At 36.4% G+C, this 19,151-nt stretch overlaps 1 protein-coding gene across 2 annotated transcripts in view; it reads right to left on the reverse strand.

Annotated features, from left to right (window-relative positions):
• ARL5A (ARF like GTPase 5A) overlaps positions 1-19,151 on the reverse strand; it is a 46,440-nt gene that overhangs the window by 26,144 nt on the left and 1,145 nt on the right. For both annotated transcript variants that reach the window (XR_014264642.1, XM_082465217.1), the window contains exons 2-5: positions 9,772-9,832; positions 9,163-9,310; positions 6,972-7,055; positions 1,981-2,132 (exon numbers count right to left, since the gene is read on the reverse strand). Coding sequence is in view for 1 of the 2 variants with exons in the window: in XM_082465217.1 (XP_082321343.1) it covers positions 1,981-2,132; positions 6,972-7,055; positions 9,163-9,310; positions 9,772-9,832 (445 nt within the window). In the remaining variant the exon portion in view is untranslated. The remainder of the gene's footprint in view (positions 1-1,980; positions 2,133-6,971; positions 7,056-9,162; positions 9,311-9,771; positions 9,833-19,151) is intronic.

The following is a 19,151-nucleotide window of genomic DNA, read 5'->3' on the forward strand; positions in this document are numbered from 1 at the left end:
AAGAATCTAAATGTTTAGTAAGAGAGAAATGGCTGTACATATAATTTTATAAGAAAATGAAGCACTGTTATGAAGCATTAACCGTTATCTACAAGGAGCTTTTACAGATATGAGAAACTATGCTACTATATTAATATTTAAAAAGCCAGAACTCAGATTTTTGTATAGCAGTCTAACAATGTAAAAGATGATAGAAATAGAAGGGAAAAAAGGGCAATGAGGTAAATAAATGGTTGTTTTGGTGTTGTCCCATACTTTTCTGCTGTTACTCGATTCCTTACTTTTAAGCTACTCATAGGAAATGATACAAAATAATAAGAATAATAGGTGAGTAAATTATTTAATTCCAAACTGTTAAAAGGTATAGTAGTTACTTAACAGCAAAGTAGAAACTGCGCTAAGCACTTAATATCCATTATCTCCATTAATCTTCACAACACTAAGACCAGAACCCTTCCCATATTACACAGGGAGCCCAGGCTTAGAGAGGTTAGCAAATGGCAGAGGTGGGAGTCAAAATGTCACCAATACTAAAACCAAGAATTTAGACCAAGGTGGTCAGACTGCACAGGGAAACAACAGAACCCCCCAAACCAAACATTTCCACTTGCCAACTGCTGCAAATGGAAGTCTACATAAACCCCAAATTGAAAAGATACCATCATCTGTTGATGTCCCCTTTTAAAAATAAAACTGCCAGAGTTCATATGTATCCTAACTAATGATATATTTTCCACACAATTACTCAAAGTATATAAGTTAAATCTTTTATCAATCCTAGATGATCTGTCTTTGCTGTCAAATTTAGTATTATAATCAGTGCTTTTGCCTGAAGACCTCTGATAGACAAAGATAATATATAAAGATATACCTATATCTATATATGCATCTTGACATGTATTAAACTATTTGACAAAGAAATATGTAAAAGATATTTTTACTTAAATAAGTATGTGGACAATTGGTATTGTCTGATTTTTTTTTTTAATGAACAGATTTGCTTCTTTGAGGATCTAATTATGCTCTTCCAAATATCTGTAATCAGGTAACGGTAGCTTCTATTTCACTAAGATTCAGTTTCATCTCCAATTTAATTCTTTTTTTTCTCTGCTTTTAAATATATACATGAAGGCTTCTAAATAAAGGTCTTAAATTTGGGTTGAGGTTCTTCAGGTGTCAGGAAAGGGCAGAAGCTTGTGGCATAGACAGATGAGTTTACCTGAGGTGGCAGAAATTCCCTTCCTTTTAAGACCACAGTGAAGAGTAAACCAAATATTGAATTACTGACACTATCTATCTATGCCACGTATAGATATTATGTGTTATATATCTTACATATAACAATGCTAACAACCACTGCCTTCTTGAAATCCTTTCATCTCTGGGCATTAGACATGGGCAAAATTCTACTGCAGGCACCCCCTCCTGCCACACTCTCTCCAATTCTAACTCTTTTATTTTTTTTAAGTGCAGCAACTCCCTCTTGACAGCACTGATGGCATATCCGCACACTAGTCCCACATGCAAATCTTCTTCTATTTCAGCTTCTTTATGCATAAAATGTGAATTAAAAACAACTGGTCTACATGATTATTAGGAATAAATGAAACACTCTATAGAAAGCACTCAAGGCAAGGACACACTCAGCAAGTGTTAGTTCCTTTCTTAGACTGTAAGTCGCACCGCCAGTGCAGGAACTATTTCCTGACTTCTCCAGACTCATGACAAGCCCATTTCTCAGAATTCCTACAGCAACTCTATCATCCATATGCTCACATGCATTAGTTCAGTATGTTTATGTGTATTCTGTGTATAATTCTTTACAGAACCAAGCTAAAAACTCTCTCACTGTAGACATGGACTATGTCTTACATCTCTCCCTTATAAAGTTCTGTACATGGTAACCTTAAATATTTGATTTTAAAAAGAAATACATGTTTCAAAGTTAAATACATGCTATTCATGAAGAAGACATCTTACCCCTCGCCAGTAAGAGCGCAGCATGCCTGGACATGCCACTGGTGATCTTTAATAGAAGTTAGTTTCAAAAACTGGGAGATTTCTGCTACAGTCATGCATTCTTTAACATCTTGTTTATTAGCAAAGATCAGCAATCCAGCTTTCCTTAGGTCCTATAAAAGCAAACAAAACTGTAAGGGCCAGTTCATTTTTTTCATACATTTTCCAATTTAATTAACAGATTATATTTGATAATCTTTGTAACCTAGAATTTCTCAACTACTTGACATAAAAGTATCTCATAGCTCTTATGATGGAAAGTAAACATCAAACTGAACACATTTAAATAAATCAATCTATACTTGTATGGATTTACATATTTCTTACAGTCCTAGATTACATTTTTATGGTCCTAAGTGCTATATTTAACAAACAGTCACATCTTCCAATTTAATACATATCTAACCCTTTCCCCAACCCAAAACTAGGCTTCTATGGCTACTAAGAACTACTCTTTAAGCATGGGACTCAACAGCTTTTCAAAATTCTACCCCAATCTATACTTTAGGTATAGGTATCTATACCTAAAGTTACAACCTTCTTCACAGTTTATTTAGGAAATAAACTAACTCATTATATACAATATACACCTTAGGCCTTAGGACATTTCTCAACTGGAAGGTGCTAACCTAAACCAATCTTATTCATCTTCTGAGATCTAGCTCTTCTATCTTTGTCCATGAAGATGTGTTAGCTTTGAATATTTGATAGGGCCTTCTTAGACTACCATTAAACTTATCAAATTTCCCAATTAGATAGTAAGTTCTACCACTTCTATGCTTTGACTCTGAGGCAAGTTCTTTAACTTTTCTGAATCTGTTCCTCATAACTAACATTTATTGAGTATCTAATCTGAGCAAGGCACCCATGATACTAACCATTTCCTGAATAAAATCTCTTTAATCCTCACAAGACTGCTACAAGATAGGCTTTACTATTCCCATTTTACAGTTGAGGAAACTAAGACTCAGATGTAAGTAACTCATACAGAGTCACATAACTACTCAATAATAGAGCCAGGTTTGAGCTGAGATCTTCCTACTATAGATGCTGCCCCTCATCTGTAAAATGCTGAGACCACCACCTACCTCCTGGGGATGTAGTTTGAATGAATGAATTACTATATTTAAAGCACTCAGTTCAATACCTGGGTTTGGCGACAGTTCAACAAATGTTAGTTCACTTATTGCTCTGCAAATGAGGATTAGCTTTACCCTTGTGCATGCCCCCAAATGACTGATGTAACACTCTACTCACAAAGCAGACCAAAGGTTCTACGTCCCCTTTTGCTGTACTCTACCTTCCCCTCTCTCAACCATTTTTAGAGCCGGGAGCTTCCTTGATAACCTATGGAAAGTTATGAACCTTTCCCTCATGAAAATGTATATATGTTTATGCCAAAAAAAGTTTATGCATGATTTTAGGGTGTTAATAGATATCCTAAAGTCCATTAGTGGATCCTGGGCTAAGAAACCATGATGGATGCACTCAACAAGTGGATTAAACTCTCATAAAATTCTGCCTATATATTTTAAGAGATATTGAGAAAACTAAGGTTTTGGTGCTATGTCTGCAAGTTTTCCCAGCTGTGTTGAATGCCACCTTCTTCTTAGGGATCTTAGTGGAATATTTTGGTTTCAATCATGTATATGTGTGTTTGAAGCAAGAAAGTGTTCAGTAGGTTTAAACTGACATTGCTCCACATTATTTTACTCTTGTTAGAACAGAGTTTCGATGACTTCTTTGATTCTTTCTGATGCAAATAAAAAATATAAGTAGTAAATTTCTTATTTGGTTAAAAGGAGTTCTGCAATATGCTTTATATAACAAAGGAGGCTGACTTAGTTACAGTGCCCTCTGCAGGATGCAACCACACTACTACAGATAAGGACAGTTACCTGAAGAGCTTGGTCAGAAAGGGATACTCTAGAACATTAAGTTTTAAGAGCTCCTATTCAATTTGTTTCACCTATAGTTCAGTTCATCTGTCTATTTATATAAGGCAAAAACTTGAAGGGATGAACTATAACTAGTGCACATATACATTATCAAGTATATGGGTATTTTTTCTCTTATCCTAATCAGAACATGGAACAGTTATCAATAGTTGATATATGGCTGAATCATTGAGTAGATGGACTTTCCATGGGATTTAATTCCTATCTTCCTATCGTCTAGGTTTCACTATCTCTTGCCAGTGTGTGTTGAAATCTTTTATATAGGTCAGGATTGCTAATGCTGGCATGTTCAGAGAACACACTTTAGAAATATCTGACAACAGAAATACTTGGCACAAGTTAGGACATATAGTTTATGCTGTTTTATTTACAAGTAACCTATCTTCATCACTTTTAGTAACAGAATTATTTGGAGAAGCCCCTGGACTGAAAATTGGAAAACATAAGAAATAAAGTCATTTACTGAAAGGTCTAAAAAAAAGAAAAGAAAAAAAATCCACATTGAATGTACTTTTTCTAGATTTCACAGGCTCAAATATTTTTATTTAGGGTTCTTGATTTTTTTTTTAAGCTATATTACCCACTTTTAAATATTTAGTAAGAGAGGAAAGAAAATCTTCCTTTACTTTTTATGAAATAACCTCACAACCAATTATGCATTATGATAATAGTAGAAAAGAGATACATTGGGTTAAGGCTGTTCAACTTGACTTAACAAGAGGTCAAAGTACAAGGTAAACAGCGGTGATCTTTCGTACATCACCCATTTTAAACACTTCGAAAAACTTCTGCTACATACTTCTGCTACATATCAACTTCTGTTCTTCAGAGTCTAAAAATATTTTTTAGTTTAGTCAAGAAAATGAATAACAGCACATGCAAGGCATACTTATTTAGCAACTTCTATATGCCATATGTAGTTGTCAGTTTGTTTCGCAAAGCGTCCTTTGTGAAGATAATTCCTAGAAGTTGAGTCATTCTGAATAAAATTCATCTATCCTTTTGTCTTTGGAACTTTTTAAAAATTCATGAGCTTCAAAGTTTTATGCTTCATTTAAGATGAAGCTTTCAGAAATGTATTTAAATGTTTTATAGCTCTGTATTTAGTAATACATAGAAAGAATCATTATTGGTGATGATAATACGACTCTGTTGGTTTTTGTGGTATGCATGAAACATGTGACTAACCCATGTCAAAGTTTGTTTTTCACACATTCTCATCCTTGATCCGGATGTCCCTCTCCAGAACTCTGCCTATTTGGCTCTCCCTGACCCTATTAAGTGGCTTACTCTAGCTCCCAAATTCATCTGTAATTCCCTTCTTCTCTGGTAATCTCATCCCTTCTCCTTTCACTTTCCAGCTAGGCCCTATTTCTGGCTTTTACTTTTTTTTCCTAGCAAAGAGCCTGAATGATGTGAATACCTAAATTCAAGTCCCATAAACTACTGGGCCTCAGCGTACTAATCCATAACAGATGAGGTTAATTGATCTATCCAAGTTAATGACCCAACTTATAAAATTCAATGACTTTGTTTGAGCCCTACTATTGGGCTTTGTATAATACTGATCCTCCTACATACTGGCCAGTTAGAGTAAGAATCAAATAGGGAGGCTACCTGTTTACAGAGTAAAAAATATAGTCAAGAGACAAATACATTTTGTGTCTTATTTTTCTTTTTCTAAAGTCTTCATAAAACAACCCTTTGGTATAAAATGAAGAATGATGCATTCCTGTAAAATGCAAAGGGGAAATTTAAAAAAATCCTTAGTCCCCTGCCTCTTTTATTGCTTACTGTTTCTCAAACTAGAACTGAAAGCTGTTAAATACACGTACAAAGGCAAGATGTGTTTTTTTTTAAAAACCCCAAAGGGTTTAGCACAACTGCTAGAATCAGTCCAAAACAGGGGAAGGTGCATCTTGGTGGGTATGATCACCACAAGCAAAACAGAAACTTCAGTTTACATAACCACTTTACTAAGTTTCCTTACGTCTGAAACACACCAAAATTCTTAATGAATATCTCAAAAGCAAACCATTGAATCAATATTAAAATTAATATAGAACTTCATTACAAAGATGTCCCAGTTTTCTTAAGCTTTATTAAAATTCCACTGAATATTAACTTTTCTATTTCCACCTTTGAGTTGAGAAAGTAACATCTGCAATAAAAGGCATGCAAAAATAATCAACTGCCACTACAGTCAGCCCTCCTTATCCGTGGGTTCTGCATTCACAGATTCAACCAACCTCGGACTGAAAATATTCAGGAAAAAAAAGTTCCAGAAAGTTCGAAAAAGCAAAACTTGAATTTGCTCACGTTTTCATAGCATTTACATTGTATTAGGTATTATAAGTAATCTAGAGATGATTTAAAGTATACCGGAGGATGTGCATACCGGTTATATGCAAAAACTATGCCATTTTATACAAGGGACTTGGACATCCTCAGATTTTGGTATCCGTGAGCATCCTAGAACCAAAACTCTGCTGATAGAGAGATACGACTGTTTTATAAATATTATATGATTTTATAGTTACTATTATCATTACTGACTATATTATTCAGTTTATGTAATTTTCGAATTATGCTACCAGTAATATTTCTCAAGGACTAAGAAAATGTGGCTAGTTATAACAGTTTTGTTCAGTTAAAGAAACAATATCAGAGACCTACGAGCAACAAATTTAAATATTAGTCAGATAACTAAGTTACAATCAAGACTTGCTGTGTGTCCCTGACACTGTAAAATCTCATTTCTAATGATAATCGTCTGTATAATTAATCTATTTAAAATGCAAAATGAAAGTCAATCTTTCTGCTGCTTCCAGATACGCTTCCAAGTTGGGAAGTGTCAAAATTATAAAGCAGGCATGGCCAGCAGATAAAGAATTTTTTAAAAAATTTGAAATAGTATGCTCATGAGAAAGTAGCAAGTACAAAGGTGATAGAAATACCCCACCCCCGTACATCTAATGCCAGAATCCTACTTACCTCATGGGCTAACATTTTATAGAGTTCTTCTCTAGTTACAGAAATCCTTTCTCTGTCTGTACTGTCCACAACAACTATTACAAACTAAAATTACAAAAAAAAAAAATCATTAGTGATTACATAATTTGATATTTGTAAAATTTATCAAGTGTTTATTTGATTTACAGGCTAACAGCTATCAAGAAATTAGAACCTTATGGTATGGTATTACTGGAAAACCAGAGATACCTGCTATACATGGTGAAGCCTAAAGGTTTGATCTTTAATTCAAACATATTTACTAACTTTTTAAGAGAAAATAAAAGACAATATGATGTTATCATTCTTTTAGAATATTCTGCTAATATTCTAACCAGTATGTAACATGTTTGTTTTCTAAATTAATATCCTGAATGCTAATGGGCCTATTTGCACCATAAGTCAGTAAGACAAAAATATGATCCTAAATTTAAGTTACTTCCAGACAGACATTATTTATTAATATCAATTTAAAAATCTAAAAGAGGGCTTCCCTGGTGGCACAGTGGTTGGGAATCCGCCTGCTAATGCAGGGGACATGGGTTCCAGCCCTGGTCCGGGAAGATCCCACATGCCCTGGAGCAACTAAGCCCTGGCGCCACAACTACCAAGCCTGTGCTCTAGAGCCCACCAGCCACAACTACTGAGCCTATGTGCCACAACTACTGAAGCCCGCGCGCCTAGAGCCCATGCTCTGCAACAAGAGAAGCCACGACAGTGAGAAGCCCACGCGCCGCAATGAAGAGTAGCCCCCGCTCGCCGCAACTAGTGAAACCCCGCGCACAGCAACGACTAGAGAAAGCCCGCGCACAGCAACGAAGACACAACACAGCCAAATATAAAAACAAATAAATTAATTAATAAAAAAACTAAAAGGCCATGCGTATGAGAATAAAGTAGTGTGACAGTTAAAGAAATCAATTTTTAAAAAATCAGCAAATTGAAAGAATAAATCTATATCAAAAACCATGCTCTCTTCCTTATATAAGTGGCACAACTCTTTCCTGAACTGACGATGAGACCAGATGCAATCAAAGACTTGAAAGGAGCTGTGCAGGACTGAGCTACAGTGTGCCTCTTCTTCAATTCCATGAACACCAAAAGGCACCAGGGAAACAGGAGCAGATATAGTTGCTTTATGATGGCATTTGTTATGCCCAAGTTAATTCTGACTGCTTATTATTAGTATGTGCTATTTATTGTTTAGAACTAGCTTTTCATTTCCAAATAAACCACAGTAATTTTCCGGATCTTTTCTATTCTTCAGATTTCATCAACCATAATGCAGAAGGATAATAGAACTGCTACTTTCCCTCTTCTCTCACTTGAGACCTTACTGATACATGGTTTTATCACTATAACACCTGTTCTACTCCAAGCCTTCTTAACAAAGCTATTAATTTTCAAGGTGTTGCCATGAACTTGATACCTGCAGCATTTTATATAGGAATACTAATTATATATACTCCTTCTCCAAAAGACATAATCAAATGCTTAATGGAGTGTTAGGGGATCAAGTCATTAGAGACACTTAATAGTGTCTTACTGACATAATATTCATCTGTATATACATTTAGAGATTTATTAACTTATAATCAGCACTACAGAAACAACTGTCACAGCCTTTCATCTTATAAGGTCTATACAGTGAAGCTCTCAAATGTCAGACATTTTCTCTTGGCAAATAATATGTAAATAAAATACATGATTATGTCTAAATTGCTTTATAATCAAAAGAAAAAGAATTCTTTAATGTGCAATTGTATTGCAAAAAAGAAAACACATAGTAAAATTCTGGCCAAGAATTCAAACCATCAGAGCCCTCTCATCTAACTAGGATTTCCTCTACGCAGACGCAAATAAATAGTAAGAGAGAAATGAAATTACAAACTGTGAAATGGAATTCTTTATTAAAACAAGTACTTAAGGCAAGCTCTAGGATCAATATAAAATCAGACTAATCAATCACCAATTCTCCCTACAGAGGTTCAATGAGAATGGATATACATAACAATGACCCTGAAAGAGGGAATCAAAGATTCCACTATGTTTAAACTCTACTTATATTTAACATACTGTGATATTTCAAAAAGATGAGCTATAAGAGTTCATATCTGGAAGGTGTTTCCCAGGTATTATATTCATAGAAGACTTAGTATATTAAGAAACATACCTCTGTGTTAGTATAGTAAGTGTTCCACGAAGAACGAAGAGATTCTTGGCCACCAATATCCCACATTAGAAAACGTGTATTATTAATCACTATCTCTTCTACATTACTTCCTATTGTTGGGGACGTATGTACAACTTCATTCATAGAACTGGGAAAAAAAGTTCAAATATATTACAGTTAGCAAGGAAGCTAGATTGTTTGAACATTTTTCAATTAAGGGATAAGTCAGCATGACCTCCTTTTATATTTTGTACCCAAATGTCCCCTTTCCACTAGCACATAAGAGTGAATGAAGGGTTTAAACAGAGGTGGAGCTAGGTAGTGGACTATCTGGAATAGTCTAGATTCATTCCAGGAAACTATAGAAACAAATATTTCTCTACTCTCCATAAGCAAAACAACTGAACAACATGCTCAATGTCAGATAAATTTCTAGCTCTCTAGAAACAGTTGCTTAAATTTGGCTCCTGGTTCATGGCCAACCTGCCTTCTTACAGAGTAACTTGGATTCCATATAATTTTTTATTGCTTTCATTAATCAAATATCACTCAGGCTGAAAAAGTAACTATAAACAATAAAATAAAAAATTTTAAGTAGTTAGTACTTACAATTGGTAAAGGATGGTAGTTTTTCCCGCATTATCCAGCCCAACAATGATAACTTTGTGCTCTGAAAAAAAGAAAAACACCAGTGATTAATCAAAAACAAAAATTAAAAATTTTCCCATTTCACCCATTCTTTCCAGCTATGGTATAATTCAGTACATGGCACTTCATACCTTCTTGTAACTCAAAAGAACATCACAGCAAGACCAGAAGTACGCCATTGGCCTAACCTCCTTATCCCCCTCATTCTACACAGAGAACTCTCATCTCTCTGAAGGAAGCCAGAAGCACTACATTCTTTCCACTCTATGGAAGCCTACTCTCAGTAAAGTATCCCAAATGTAATCACAACAATTTATGGATGACTTGAGGTGTAAATGTTTCACATTGGACTAAGTCACTTAAGTTCTAAATGTGAATTTTAGGCCTTAACTGGGTATAAGTTCTAAATGTGAATTTTAGGCCTTAACTGGGTATGTATAGGTGAGATGGGGTGAATGGGAAGGGAAAAAAAGGGCAGCCTTTTAAAGCTGCTGGCAGAAGGCAACTGTAAGCTATCTAGTACATTTGAACCATAGGGTCTTTCTAACCAAATTTAAGGACCTATAGCTATGGTGGCAGCAGCTTCCTCTCCCCTTGGCTTCTAAAGCATCACTTTTTCCAAGTTTTCTTACTCTGTCTCTTGATGTTTATTTTTTTCCACTGACTCCTCTTCCTTGGGTCTTCCTTCAAACATTCATGTTTCCCAGAGCTGTCTTCTTGCACGCCTTTCACATTTTAACAAGGCATCTTGGGGCCTATCTATTGCCGCGCTGTCTAAAAACTATTCTGAAAGACGGCAGTGTGTGGAGAAAGCTAATCTCCAAAGATGGCCTCTGGATATTCATGCCCCTATATTGTTCCCCCCTTAAATCCTGACTGGTCCTATGACTTGCTTTTAACCACAAGAATGCAGCAGAAGTGACGCTGTATGACTTCCACACCTAGATTATCACACACCTTGCAGCTGCTGCCTGGCTCTAGGACAACTCCCCCTGGGGTAAGCCAGACACCATGTAACAAGTCCGACTACCCCAAGACTGCTATGCATGAGTGAGGAAGCTCAGGCTAATCACGTGGACTGATCTTGCGGAGAGAGACACACAGTTGCCCCCAGCTGTTCTAGCCATTCCAGCTGAGACGCCAGACACACAAATAGAGAAGCCACCTTGGGTATGCAGCCAGGTGGAGCTGGAGATGACTCCAGTTCTAGCTGCCATCCAAATGTAATCAAATGAGCCCCAAGCCAGAACTTCCTAACTGAGCTCAGTGAACTCACAGAACCACAAGGGACAGTAATAAATTATTCCTTTAAGTCATAAAATTTATGATTGGCTTGTTACACAGTAATAGATAACTGAAGCAAGATGGAAAAATACATGTGGTTATGTGACCCTGAGCAAATGACTTATTTCTCTCTTAGCTTTGTCACTGTAAAACAGGGACAACACTACCTCTCTTTCAGGGTTATGTCATGATTAAGACAGCACATGGGGTGTGCCTACCACCAAGAAAGACAATTCCTAATCCATGTTCCCAAACGTTTCCTAAACTCCAGTCTACCTAGTGGATAGACACAGTGCCACTCAACATAACCAAAAACCCAATATTCAAACCTGTTCCTAATTCTATCTTACTTAATTTGCTTAATGGTATTACCATTAATTCAGATGCCTTTGGAGTCCCTCAACCCGAACATCTAATTTGTCACCAAGTTCTATTCTACCTCAGAAATATATCCCGAACCTGTCTCCTCCCACTGTCCTAGTTGTACTCCTCATCTCTTACTGTACCTAAGCAGACTATCTCCAGTCCATCTTCCTATTGTTTCTAGAGTAATCTTTCTAGAAACAATAAAGCTGATAATGCCACTCTCTTATTTAAATGATGGCTCTCCAGTGTGACAGGAAAACAAGGTACAAGTTCTCAGCCTTGTAAATAAAGCCAGTCCCAAATGAATATGCTTCAGCTTTATTATCCCTCACCACTACCGCCAGGTATCTAAGCTGGAGTTCAAGCTGTTCTCCCTACATAAGCTGCCACGTATGTTCACGGCAAACGTTTCTCTACCTCTACTCATGGTTTTTACCTGTGCTGGAATTATCCTCTCCAATTCTCCATTTAAAGAATTCCTACTAATCTTTTAAGGTTTAGCTTCTCAAGAAAAATCACTTTCTCCTGCTCTTCTGCCACACCTCGAATACAGCACTTATAATAATTTACATGTACACTCACTAATCTTCTCAGCTTAATGAGGCACCCTTCAAGTATATAGATCACATGCTAATCATCTTCATATTCCTAGTAACTACAACTTTTTCTGGTACAAGGTAGGTACTCAGTAAATGCTGAATTAATTAATATTAATTCTATAAATAATAAATGCTAAGGATTATAATACCTAAGAGTAAGGAGATCTTTAAGAAAAAGCTTTTGCAGTCAGGTGGTAGATGTTTTCCAGATAGTTGACATTAACCATAGAGGGGAATTCCTAATGCTACATAGGTACCTCCTGTTGTACAAAAATACGAACATCAAGTAAATAGAAAATTTTAATACAATCCATTTTATCCAATCACTCATTTCTGTGAAGGAAGAGCAGGCAGCTTAGAACCACCAGGGTCCTAAACTGACTTCACCATGCTCCCCCCACGCAGGTTCTTAAAAGTCATTTTAAAAATGCAGGCCCAGTCTACCATCTTTAGAGATGACTAGGGGGAAGGAACTGAGAAAATGAAACTACCTGACAAGTGCAGTTTCTGCCTAAGGAAAAGTATGTAGGGTGACTGAATTAAAATCAGAAGATTACTTGGGGAGCATGGAATCCCATCAAAGGGAGTGTTAAAGGCTGTGGTGACTGACAAATCCATCTTCACAGGAGGGCCATACCTGCATCAGGGCCAGATTACTGAGTCCCTGGAGCAGGGTACCTTTTTACCTGGGAAGTTTTTAAACGGCATGGCAATTTTGCCTGACTCTATATTTTTCTATGTCCCCAAATTAGGCATTCCCCTTTTGATGACAGATATCTTCTTCAGTTCTAGTAATACAAGCAATGCAAACATTTTAATATAAGCAGAACTCATATTGGGCTATACTCTGACCGCTGACTTGGATGAAAGTTTTTTTAGTTTCTCACTTGAATACCAATTTTTAATAATATAATTCTTAAAAAGTCAACTTATTTTTAAGTTTCAGGAACATCATTTTGTAAACCACTATGTATTAGCTGCAGGACTAAATTTAGACAGACTTGCCAGTACTCAGGAAGAAAATACAATTATTCTGACCAATGAGAGAAATGATATTCTAAAAATAGTACAAAATAGGGGCAAAAGCAAATACAAATTTAGGCAAGGATCTATGATAAATAACTACAGACTGACTAAAAAATGCATCTGTGTGTATGAATTATACACACAGAGATAACAAATACAAGAGCACTGTCTCGTACAAGGCCCTTAATTACTTAAGGAGGTTAAACACTTATTCTAACCATGCTACTGTTTTTCAAAATATTTTGCTACTTTTCTCTTGCCATTGCTTTCAGAGCCTGAGATACACTGTCTTGAACACTCTCAATGGTGTTCTGAAGATGAATTTGATTTTAAAGGGGGAGGGGAGCCACATGGTATCATCTCAGTCATAAGGTAAAAGGCAGCTAAGACGAATGTTACCTTTTTGTTGTTAAATGAGGTGTGATTCCTAAATGATATGATTTTTAAATGTGTCTCTAAAGAAATTCTAAAAGGAGTTTCAAAAGGTATTTTGAGTAATAGTAGGACGTATCAGCAGAAAAACTATCTGGCCTCCTTTGCTTTTAAGGTGAAAACCCTATCTGGTTTTGTTTTTGAAAGTGGTCTCCTTAATTTAGCCATGCCCCACTGGACTTATTTCTTGATTTCAAACACAGTACTCTTCTACCACTTCTGTGAGGAAGGACTAACTAGGCAAAAAAAACAAAAAAAACAAAAAAAAAAACCCAACAACTAAAGAAAGATTCTGTATCATACTTGACCACAAGATGAACATGATAAGGTGAAACTACTGTGAACAAACCATTGTGCAATAAACACACATACACTGAGATAAAGCAGATGGCAGAAGAGGCTCACAACGGGATTCCAGCTCCTCCTAACACAAGTTAGTTGCCAGCTGAGGACAGAATGGAGGGAACAGTTTCAAGACACATCTTCTACAGCCACTGAATGAATGAATGAACTAGAGAATCAATAAGCTGAAATTAGACAACATAACCTGTGGTAGATAAAGATGTAAAGTCTTGTTAAGTCTTTCTTCACTAGTACCTAGAAATAAAGGAAGCACACTGGGGAGAGAAGGTTTGGTGGACGATACAGGGCGAGAATTCATGTCTGGCATGGTGGAGAGTAAACAGGAGAAAAGAGTGTCAGAGATGTTGATAGGGGAAGTAAAGATGCAACTCAAGCCACTGTCCATACTGGAAACAACCTCCCTCTTCTATTTAATTTTACAAACACAATGAATTCCTGTCACCTACAAATGCATAAATATGCAAACATTCCTCCAAACTCTTAAGACAGAAAGCAGATTTCTAAAGTCAATCAAGTGAATGCAAGCTAACGTATTTGAACTCATGAGGGGTTTGTTTTTAGTGGTTAAAATATTTTAAAAAGAAAAAGAGAAAGAAAGAGTCTCACATCAAACATGTGCAGAACCTAGAAAATCTCCAAGGAGCCACATGTTCTGTGGAGCAGTCTGAGATCTCTTTGGAGGGCATTCCAATGAGGCCATGATCCAGAGGTCCTTCACCTCTTCACCCCACCTAAACTCCTACAAGCCACATTCAATACCAACTTATATCTACTCCCTCCTAAGACTTGTCTCTATTTGAATATTTGTGTGTTTTTACAATAAAGCACCAATGGCTATATAACAGCTTCCTAAGTCTAAGGTATAGCACATGGGTCACAATGAGAACTATAAAATTAAGACATAATTGTGCAATGGGCTCAAAGATAAAGGTGCTGACTCAATGGTGAAGAGCCAGTGTATCCCCAACAACAGTGTTAGATTTTTCACACTTTCTAATACTAAATCAACTTCCTTTGACTATCCTTAGGTTCTTTCACCACCCCAACCTGTGTCTCTCATTACCAGAACAATGTTCTATGAAAAACACAAATTTGTAGCTAAAAACTGTTATAATGCACTTCAAAACAAACATTCCATAGAATATATAATATGTATACAAAGAGATGTTATTATGGGAAAATATAATAAAACTTTTGGTTATACCAACTCTTTGATGCATGTGATTCATGACAAGTTTACTGCTTAGTATGGTTCTTCTTCTAGAATATCTATGCCATAGCATTCTTGCAGTTTCTCAGATAAGCCAAAACAACTATACACTGTCACAGTGCCTGGATGGAATTTTGAGTTATCACTTAGGCTTTAGTTTCCCAATCAATACTTTACTGTTTTGTCATGAAAATGCTTGTTTCCCTTCTTCACTTCCTTTTGATATACGCAGGCAGCCTACCAGTTCTGTTTACTGCCAGGTTCTAAGAGTCTATATATATATATATATATATATATATATATATATATATATATATATATATATCCTACCAACTACCAGTCAGTAAATTAAGCAAAAAGAAAGTCACTGTCATCCTGGAGGACTTCTATCTCTGTGAATCATACCAAAGCCAGAAAACACAAATACTACAAATACTAAGGCAGATAAACTGAGAGTCCTCCTGATTCTTCATTCTCACCTCATATCCAAACTATCACTAAGCCCCGTGCATTCTGTCTCACATGGAGCAGAAAATCCATTTCTGTCAGGTTTACTACAGTTCTCTCAGGCCTTAACACAGAGCCTAGAATAAAGCTTGTGCTTAATAAACTATGAATGAGTAAATAAAACAGATTTGGAAGACATAAAGGTTAGAAGGGAGATAACTGATCAAGTCTCTACATACTAAAAATTCAATTTGCAAAATCTAAAAGTATCATCAATAAAAACAAAGTTTGAAAATAAACTTGTGATTTACAGCAATGGTAGTGAAGTTTCAGGGGGAAAAAACTTTGCTGAATGAAAAGCAACAGTTACACACGGCAAAAGTAGAGATCCAATTAGGAAACAGAAACCACATAGCAATTTGAACTTTCAAAGTTTAATTTAAAGAAAATAACTACTACAGAGGATCGGCGTAATGAGGGATTGGCTCACAAGAAGTAACTCTAAAGATTAAAGGAATGACAAATACACGGAGCATTTGCTACCTCTAGGGCTGAGAGTTTCCCCCAATTCCCCAGGACTGAGATGCAGACCTTGCTGAGGGCCGGGCCAGGGCTCACTGAATGTCAAGAGAAGTAGCTATACAAACTTGCCAGTGGATCTTTCTGGAACTCCTCCCTCTAGGATGCTGGGGAAAACTGTTCATTGGGAGGTATTTCACTGGAGGGCCTCCATTCTGAGACCAACCGAAGTGGGTGCTAGAGGAAGCTGCTGCTGACCACTACATAGTGCAAGAGCCAGCCACTGGGGAAGATGTCCACACTGCATGAGCAGGACAGAGCCTGCTGAGCAGCACGCCATATCCAGGAAGAAAAACCCTCTCCTCTTTCAGGGTCCCTCCAACGCCGTCTACTGACAGAGCCTAACACCGTGCCAGCTGGCAAAAGAAAAATACTTAAAGGACCCAGTTCTGTATCCACAGAGCATGCAAAAAGGGTGAATTTGGAGCTAAAATTTTTAATAGCAGGCACAGTTCACCCCTTTGGCTACTCAGCTTCTAAATGTACTCTTCTACACTTCTGAATTCCCACACAATGAAAAAAACAACAGAAGCAGAGGTGGCTTTCCCAGCACCAGGTCTTGCAGCACAGGGAGCTTCTCCAGAACTCATTCACAACGTAGCATTCCTTTTCTAAGAACCAATCTGAAGAATGAAACAAGGCTATCCATGAGGAAACTTCACAACTTCTTCCATAGTTCATAGTTAGTGTCTGAAAGTTCTTCCTTTTATCTAACATGAATCCTTCTTATACAAAGGAAGTTTTGTTTTGTTTTATTTCAAGAGCACTAACTCAGGCACTAGACTATCTTGGTTAAAATCTCTATCTAAAAGGTCCATCACTTTTAACTGTAGTGCCTGAAGCAAGTAACCTGCTTCTTTGCCCCTTTAAAACAGGGGAAAATATCTGCCTCACAGGGTTGTGGTTACGAGAAAATCAGTTAAGTGAAGACTAAATCAACTGCATGAAACATGTAGAACCTAACCTTGCATGTCAATATTAACTGCTATTATTTTATCTATAAAGATGAAGTTAGCTTATTTTCTGTCTCCCCACAAAAAGGCAGGGGGTCTTGTTTGTTTTGTTCCTTGTCTTTCCGCACCATCTAGAACAGTCCCCCAGCACAAAATAGGTGTTCAAAAAAAATGTTTAATAAACAAACCGAGTACTGATCATAAGTCCTTCTATACTAAAAGATACTAATGGCAACTCTTCAAAGTCCTAAAGTTGTAAACACGTATAGTTTAGTAACTGAGAAACACCTTTGGGGGGGGGAGGGGATTTCATACAAAAAAATGATGCCAGTCACTTCTTTAAGACCAGTGTCAGCAGCATATTTCTGCAGTATTTTAACTCTGGCATTTACCAGTTGCATCGTCTAGGAAACTCATTCCACTGGTACCTCAGTTTCCTCTTTTCAGGAGAAAAGAATAACTACTTCCAAGGACTGTAGAAACTTTAAAAAATGATAATATACAACAACATCTAGGACAAAGTTTGTACCCTACTGATTTAAATACCACCTAAATGGAACCTCTGGTTTTTCAAGTTTGAACAATACACAATTAGGTTTCACTGTGTACTCACATTTTAAGCTTAAACTGAAAAAGTTGTTTTAAAGGGAGCTCAAAAAAGAATAAAAATAAAAAAAGAGAGAGAGAGAGATGTTACACAGTTTGTTTCATCAGCATAGCAAATTCTGTAATCCCCCAAAACTTCCTTCCAACAGTTTATGTGAAAAGAACATAGGACTGTGTTCTGTATCTTCTGAAGGTAAAATAAAGCATCCAAGATATATCTAACACACATATACATATCCAATTTAATACAGAACTAAAAAGACCAACAAGTACCTGACATTAGATGTAATGCTGAATATTTTTTAAAGTGACCCTGCTGATAAGACAACCACATCATTTAACAGGAGAGAAACAGTTTATTCACATTTTCACAATATTGACATCTAAATTTTTAGAACTTAACTTCATTAATTTCTCTTACTATTAATTCCCAACACTGAAATAAATGTCCAGTCAAAAATTACCACAAAATACAGGTAATAAGAACACTACTCAGCGATTGTTAGTGGTAACAAAGCACACATCATTATTTACTACTGGCAATAGCTGTTGGCAAAGTTCTAATTCATTCTTAAGTTACAGAGACAAATAGTTTTATCATTGACTCAAAATAGAAAGTGGAAATATCTAATTTTTCTTGCAGGACTAGAGCTCAATTAACAAGCAAAGCCTTTCTGAATTTCATAGCAGAGTTGAAATACTAGCTTTGCTAAAAATAATACAAAATTACGGATTTAAAAACTAGAATAGATCTTATCTACTATAAGCACCACCAGTATTACAGCAAGGTTAAGTTTCAATTCTTAAGACCTAGAGATTAAGTTTTCAGGATTTGTGGGCTCCACAGTCATACAGTCAAGATCCCTGCTGTTCTAGGTGAGACCCGGACCCAGAGAGGTTAAGTGACTGGTTCCCACTCACCCTTCTCTCAACAGACACAGCTAGCCAGAGACAGTGTAGATTAGAACTGGCTTTCTCCAGTTTATGAAAATTCTCCATATCATTTGAAAATCATTTGAAATACTGCTCTTCCATTCAGTATCATGTGATCGACACTATCATCTTTATATTTTTAAAAGATATACTAGAGATCACAAGTTCCAGTTCTGCTCCCTTCCCATCGCCTTCTTACAGCAGCAGCTGGATAACGAAGGAGGAGGCGGGGATGGTTGTACATAATAGATGCCACCATTCATTTAAGTCTTTACTGGAAAACTTTGGGCTGTGACACCACCACCAGCTTACACAAGAGAAAAACACAAACTAAGTTACTGACAGCCAGGATGATGAATCACCCTACCTGAGTTAAAAAGAAACAAAAGTACACCAGTAACTATAGTGTATCTTAATGACTATGGAGTTTTTTTGTTAAAACTGTATCTTCTTTCCCCAGTTTTACACTTATTTTGTAACAAATTTCATTAAATCTGATATGCATTTCAAGGCAATGTTTGAGTTTAGATGAACTTAAGCATC

Source organism: Balaenoptera physalus, assembly GCF_965194825.1.
Source record: "Balaenoptera physalus genome assembly, chromosome: 6".
Taxonomy (NCBI): domain Eukaryota; kingdom Metazoa; phylum Chordata; class Mammalia; order Artiodactyla; family Balaenopteridae; genus Balaenoptera; species Balaenoptera physalus.